This window comes from Centropristis striata, chromosome 12 (genome assembly GCF_030273125.1).
Source record: "Centropristis striata isolate RG_2023a ecotype Rhode Island chromosome 12, C.striata_1.0, whole genome shotgun sequence".
NCBI classification, from domain to species: Eukaryota; Metazoa; Chordata; class Actinopteri; order Perciformes; family Serranidae; genus Centropristis; species Centropristis striata.
The window spans coordinates 15,228,316-15,235,940 of NC_081528.1; the positions used below are offsets into that span (position 1 = coordinate 15,228,316).

The window sequence follows — 7,625 nt, forward strand, 5'->3', positions numbered from 1 at the left end:
ACCATCTACCTCTCTCCCCCTCTGTGTCCCCCTCTCTCTCTCTCTCTCACTCTCTCTCTCTCTCTTTGGGCTGTGCCAAACCACTGTCTCTATAGCTGTCTGTCTCCCCTCCAGCAAAAAACCACTTAGTGGGGGAATCTCAGACACACACAAACATACACACTTTATTCCCAGGGTCAGACATGGTGCGAAGGGTCATGATCCTGGTTTAGTGCATGCCCCTCTTCAGTGGAAACATTTAGTTCACCCAAAAATATCAGCGCTGTAGTAAGAGAGCCTCTTTCTTTAACACAAGGGCCTAAACTGGTTGAGTCTGGCCATTAAAATATATAATTGTAATCTTGCCCCAAGGCTACAGTCCATCTGAATAAGCAAGCCTGTGTGCTCCTTGGGGACCCTTTCCAGGCCTCAACCCCCATGTTAAGAAACCGTAGCCTAGATCAAGGCCACATTATAATCTCCTCGAGGATGTAATCAGTCTGTTTTATGTCTGAGAATAACATTTCAACACAAATTTCCCTAATTTCTTTTTCATTTGGTTTGGTCGATTTGCAAACACAACAAAACAAAGAAAAAATGTTTGGAGTCTGTTTTGTGTCTGGCATTTCCAATTTGCTTTATCGTGTTTTTTTCTCCCTACTTCTCCTGTCTGGTGTAGAATTCAGCAGTAATTTATCATAATAGGAACCATACTGAAAATCTCTCTTCCTTTTTTTCCCCGTGTGTGTGTTTGTTGCAGTGTGGAGTCGGTGAATGACGGGCTTTTCCACACGGTCGAGCTGTTGATTCAGAACCGCTCGCTGAGCCTGGTGGTGGATAACGGCGCCCCCAAGAGTCTGGGCAAGCTAGCCCGCCAGCCATCAGTAGACCACAACACCCAACTTTACATCGGAGGTACGCGTACACACGCATTTATACACAAATGCATTCTTAGACACATGTTCTGAACATACAGATATTACTTTTGCATGCCTGTTTGTGGTTGTGATCACATGCTTGCTGTGCATGAGTACATACAAATACACACACACTAAATCCCAGCAAGGGATGTGGTGAGGAGATGGAGAACTGTTTTTGTTCAACTTTTCCTCAGTAAGAGGCACCCCTGAGAACAGTCAGCCTTTCTCTTCAAGTACTAGAAAGAAACATAATGTTGCAATAGTGAGAGCTATGATGATATATTCTTGCTGCTGTATTTTACTCTAAAAATCAACCAGGAATGAAACCAGAGATCAGTATTATTATTATTCGTATTACTTTTTTCTATGTTTTCCTTATTTTCTTCCAATTCTTATATCCCCATTATGCTATTTTCTTCATTAACATTCTTCCTGTCCTTTCCCAGGTGTACCATCTCAGGTGGTGGCCTCAGGTCTACGGCCCGGCCCTGAACGTTCCCCTCAGGCTTTTAACGGCTGCATCCACAATGTCCGAATCAACAGTGAGCCCCAAGACCTGAGTTACCGAGCCGCAGCAGGAGCGCGACCACAAGGGGTCGAGGGCAAGGTAATTACATTGGCAAGATTCAAAGACTTCAGAGCCATAATCTCAATTGGTGCTATTACTCGCCCCTTTCAGCTGTAAGTTTCTTTAAAATAATTTCAACAAACAAAGTTGCTTGTGGGGGTTTTGACCATGAATCTGTACGTTGAAGATTAATCCAAACAAGCACTACTTTTTCATAATAAAAGCACCAGTGGAAAACATTTTGACTGCTATGATAAAGTTTTCTCGGTCACATTTCAACAAACGCATGCTGGTCACAGCCATAGAAAAGAAAAGATGTCATCTCTCCACATCGGATCTATAATTACACTGAACCTCCAGTGTTGATGACGGCTGTAGCATTCTCGCAACATCAAAATGTTTGTCAGGTTACACCCCCTCTGCTCTCTCTATTGTTAAGGCCCTTTGACTCAGCTTCCAATGACAGTATTTTCTTCCCAATCTGTCACCAGGGTGAAGGCATTCTTCCAGGGTGCCATTCCTGCAGTGTGTGCGCCCAGGGGGCGTGCAGGGCGGGGGGAGAGACGGGCGTAACATGTGATTGTCCTCCAGGACGCAGCGGGGCCTTGTGTGACCAGACGACAGCACCGAACGCCTGTCAGAACAGCAGGTAAGCTGAGACAGGGAAGAAATATGTAGATATATACACAAAGTCATATGCAGTGGTGGTAAGTAACTAAGTAGACTTACTCAAGTACTGTTCTTAAGTTTAATATTGAGGTACTAGAACTTTACTTGAGTATTTCCATTTCATGTAACTTTATACTTCTACTTCACTACATTTAGCTGCCAGCTTTAGTTACTTTTCACTGCGAGATTTAACATAAAAAACATGATCAATTTAAAGTGATTAGACACTCTTTTTATTTAAACCATGACAGTATATTGAGTTAAAATGAGCCCTACCTTGAGAAAACTCAAACACTGCTTACATTAAAATGCATCAATAATAATAATCCAATTATATATTTAGAATATATAAAACAATCTGAGTGGCTCCATTCTGCATAACAAGTACTTTTAATTTTGATACTTTAAGTACATTTTTATGCTAATAATTTTGTACTTTTACTTCAGTAAGATTTTAATGCAGGACTTTCACTTGTAGTGGAGTAATTTCACTGTGTGGAATTAGTCCTTTCACTCAAGTAAGAGATCTAAATACTTCTTCCATCACTGGTCATATGCATGTACTGTATGTACTTAACCCTGTAACTCCAACATACCCATCTTCTGTAATTGTCTCCCCTATTTTCTTCCTCTCGCTCCAGATGTGTTCATGGTCAGTGTGTGCCGAAAGGTCAGTCTTACAGTTGCCAGTGCACTGAAGGCTACCAGGGTCAGTACTGTGATCGACGGCAGGAGCCTCCAGCCTGCAGGGGGCAGCGCTGCGGACACGGGGAGTGTCGTGTGTCAGAGGCAGGAGAGGCAGTCTGCCACTGTCAACCAGGGTACGCCGGGCCTACCTGTGACACAGGTAAAGTTACGATTATTATACAAAGTGCAACACTAACAGACTGAAAAACTCCTTTGTCCCCTATGCCATTAAAGTGTATAACACCACACTTAGAGGTAGACAGCGGCAAAGGAGGACAGAGGTCGGGGAGGAGCACCAGGCCTGAACCAAAGTTGTTATAGTTAACGAAAACTACCGAAATAACGAAAACTAGAATTGAAAAAACATTTTCGTTAACTGGAATAAAAATTAAAACGAGTTTTTAAAAATAACGATAACTAACTGAAACTGTATTTTGTGGTTATAAAACTAACTAAAATTATAGTGAAAATGTCCTTAGTTTTCGTCTTTGTCAACTTTTTTCATACGTAAATCTTTTTGGTTGATATGAAATCTATTTCATCTATCTGGTTTTATGACTTAATAAACTTATTGGGGCTGAGATGGATAAGACAAATGAAAATAAAGGAACATTTATTGTGACCTTATTGAATCTGGCACCCAACAAATACCCCATTGCAAAAAACTAATACTGACACTAAAACTAATAAAAAATAAACTAAAACTAAGCATTTACAAAAAATAAAAACTAATTAAAACTAGCAAACTCACTCTAAAAACTAATTAAAACTAACTGAATTTAAAAAACAAAAATTGACAACGAAATTTAAAAACTAATGAAAAATCCAAAACTATTACAACCTTGGCCTGAACCACTACATAACACCAACCACAACATGGCCTTTTTATACACTTAATACACTTGCACATTTCCTTGTATTTGTAATATTTCCTTGTATTTATATTTTATATTGTATTTTTATTGTCTCTTGAACTCTAATTTTGCTATCTAAGGAGAAGGGGGAGATGGAAATTATGCCAATATTGTGAAAGATTTTACGAATATAAATGCCTATAATGTATGCTTTTTATGCCCTTTCACCATTTATGTCCAGAGCTTACATGTCAAGGAGAGATGGTGAGGGAGCAGCTAAAGCGCCACCACCCGATGAGAACATGCACGTCCACCAGCAAGATCCCCCGCATGGATTGTCCCCGATCCTGCCAGGCAGCAGCACCCACCGGTGTCTGCTGTGGTGTTACAAAGAGCAGAAGGAGGAAGGCAGTATTCCGCTGCACCGACGGCACCTCGTACTCCGAGGAGATGGAAACTGCTCTGGAGTGTGGCTGCTCCAAGTGCCCGTTGTAACAGCACCGTTTGTCAGTTTGTTTTGCAACACCCACCGCTGCCATTTTGTGAATTCTACACGTCAACGAGGCTGTCGCTCTGAGATTGTTCCATGTTGATGAGCACCACCATTATGTGATTTTTTTTTTTTTTTTACATCTTCAGTTTGACCGCCGCCAATTTGCTGCCAAGAGAAACCACAAACAAAAACAAAAATGGGACATGTGTGCGTGTTTTTTGACAGAGAGAAAATATATTGTAAGATATAAGTGAGAAAAAACATAGAACTTATTTTTATTATGGATTTTTTTTTCTAAAAGATGATAAAAGGACTGATAAGTTGTTGTTTTTAATATGTTGATTATATAATGTGTTACATAGTATGGAAAGTTATTTTGTACCTTGTAAGGAGAAAAAATACACAGCAAAATAGATTAACATTCCTTAAAAGTATATGAATTTATATGTATGTATAAATCTATATAAATATATACCCTAACCCAATGAATTCTATATTTTCAAAGTGTATTTGCATGATGTTAATGTGAGTGCTGATGTGTGGGAGGCTTTGGACACTGAGAGAGGAGGGCTGAGAGAGAAGAGCTCCCTTCATTTCACAACAAGGAAAAGGTGGCCTTTTGTTGCCCTCCCTCTTGGAGAGAAAAAGGGAACTATATGTGCCTAGCTAACCTGCTTCACTATATAATGGACATCATCCTCACATGTGAGTTGTTTGAGAAACCATAAAAGACTCTTTTCACAGAGATGATTTAACAGTTTGTTTTAATGTTGTGTAATTCTCTAGTTTGCTGTTACACACCAGACTTGGAGCCACATTCGGTTTGACATCTGTCAAAATCTGTTATTCATGTCGAATTAAACATTGTGAGTAAGGAATTCCCATTCAGGTCCACAATAGAGAAATCATATTGTGAATTCAGCATCATGCTGACTCTCGACCTACCTGCTGCTAAGATTCAAAACTATCCTCCCTCAAAAAAACTACACCATAGATCATTTGTACAACCCACATTTGTGTTCACTGTGGTGGCGACCACAAGTGGCCATAGTAATTGTGACAGGAGCAAGTAAAAAGTCAGTTGATGTAGTATAAAGAGCAGGAAAGTCCACGGAACAGACACAGGACTTTCAAAGGCCACTGTTCATGTCCTGTGTGAAACCAAAAGTATGTTGTGTTCTATGATGTGTACATAACTACGACACATACCAACATTTGGAAGTAAAAAAAAACGTTCTTTTTTATAACCACTTACTAAACTACAACCATTTCACAACATTTAGGTATGACAACTTGTTAATCTCCTGCCACTTGGAGGGTCATACATTTGGGTCGTATTAGACAGAAGGGACTTATGATCTATGTGGTCTTATGGGTTGGAGGACTTTTAAAAAAGGAAATCCCTGATGAGCCATGACAGCTCATAGCAGCGGTTCAGGTGGAAACAGGAAACCATTTTCAATCAAACCACCTTTTTTAAGATACTAACATTAACAATAAGTTTTAACTGCCTTCTACGGTTGAACGTGTCACTACTGCGAGGTGTAGTTGGTTGTGGTCAAAAGTATGCTCTGTTGTATCTGTCAGCAGTGATGTCACGTTGTACTGAAACACCTTGGGGTACATTCCCACATCACTGCAGCAACATGAGATGTTAAACCACGAAAGTACTGACATTTTCTGCTAGTTTAAATTGCCCTTTGAATGGCTGCTCAACATGAGTTGATTTTCTGACTGGGTAGGGAAGCTGTTTTCTATAAAGCCATTATGCCAAAGTCAAATATAATTGCCTTAAAGGAAAAGTATATCATAAATGAAACTGAAATTTTTTTTGGGGGGGGGGTTTCAACTTCAAGTGCCTTGGTGTACTTTTATTTTGAAATTCAAAAATGTTGCTGCAATATTCAGCTGCTACTGAATGTTGGATGGTTTTGGATGTATGAGGGCAGGTGACACTTGTCAACACAATCAAAGGTGGCCTTTCTTAGTTCCCAAAGTAAATGATGCTAACACTAAATAAAGATCTGTCTCTCCTGCAGCCCCTGTATACAATGTGTAAAACTTCCAAAGCAATTCAAACAGTTTCAAGGGGACATATTATGCAAACTTGCAGGTTCATACTTGTATTTTGGGTTTCTACAAGCAGCTAGAACGTGTTTACATGCTTTTAATGTTTATATTTCTCATACAGTCCATGTTGCCATGAGTATGTCATGTAAGCACTGAAATTTTGTGCCAGGAGCAGATGATATATCTTTCATATGAAGAAATCAGTCAAGAACTGACATCAGCTAGAGGCAAGAGTAGAAAAGCAGTTGGATTCAGAGTGTTTAGAATAATCCGAAACCTGTTCTCTGCAACATCGGACATTTAAACATATCTATCTATTTAGCAGAAAATAAAGAAAAGCTTAAAAGGTCCCCTTAAATTGAGTCAAAAACAAGTGAAACCTTAATCATGCACAAGTAATTTTGGTATGAATTATTTGTTGATATTAGCCTCATGTTTAATGTGAAATTGCAGCATCAACAAGAACCCTTTCTTTTTTTCCTCTTACAGGGTTCATTTGTGATACATACAGTGTGTTATACTGTATGATAACATTGCAATATATGCTTTATCATGCATACAGAGAAACAAATATTTACATTGAGCTTGTTTTAAGAGAGTTTAAGATTAAACTTTTTGATTATTTGTTAATGTTTTAAATTTCCACACTGACAGTGTCAGATGGAGGTTGAAAAGTGGCCTGCAGTTATCAACCAAATGACAGTGTGCTCCAGTCTGATCACAGCAAACCTCCACATTAACTACTTGTTATGTGTTGCGTCAAAGTAGTGTCAGTAATTATGTCACAGTTTTGGACCAAGGTATCACAACAAAAACACTTCAACATCAGTACGGTTTTTAACCACCTATAGATGACTAACATCATTAAAAGTATAGCAAAAGACTATAATGTAACTACTACTGTTTTGTTTACTTTATACATTGTTGCTTTGTTTACAACAGGTGCAAAGTATTGTCTCACTTTTACAGTTAATTCAAAGCTCTAATATTCTGGGTGTGAGATATCAGTATTATCATTGTCTGTCAATGTCACAATTTTCACAACTGCTGTTCCTTCTGGCTGATCATGCAAATCACTTCTTTAAGCTCCACACTATACCATTCCCCTCCCTGCTTTTCTCTCTCTGTTTGCTCCAGCCATTCATTTTCACCATCTCTTCCCTTTCCTTTTTTCTCATTCTTTGCTCCCATCTGGGGGTTTTTTAAACAGTTGAAGCTTCAGAACCATTTATGAATGGATGAATTAGTTATTGACAGTAAAAAAAAATAACTGTAAAGTCAGCCATTTCCACTCTCAAGGTCTTGGGTTAGAAAAAACATGAATATGTGAGTGACAATAATTGATACTTATGTTGAATGTTCAAATTAAACTTCAATTGAAACTA

The 7,625-nt window shown here is 38.9% G+C and overlaps 1 protein-coding gene across 1 annotated transcript in view; it reads left to right on the forward strand.

Moving 5' to 3' along the window:
- Nucleotides 1-7,625, forward strand: part of slit3 (slit homolog 3 (Drosophila)) — a 305,681-nt gene extending 298,056 nt beyond the window's left edge. The window contains exons 34-38 of the mRNA XM_059345733.1: nucleotides 740-894; nucleotides 1,346-1,506; nucleotides 1,959-2,116; nucleotides 2,778-2,983; nucleotides 3,919-7,625. Of these exons, the coding sequence (XP_059201716.1) occupies nucleotides 740-894; nucleotides 1,346-1,506; nucleotides 1,959-2,116; nucleotides 2,778-2,983; nucleotides 3,919-4,172 (934 nt within the window). The 3' untranslated portion in view covers nucleotides 4,173-7,625. The remainder of the gene's footprint in view (nucleotides 1-739; nucleotides 895-1,345; nucleotides 1,507-1,958; nucleotides 2,117-2,777; nucleotides 2,984-3,918) is intronic.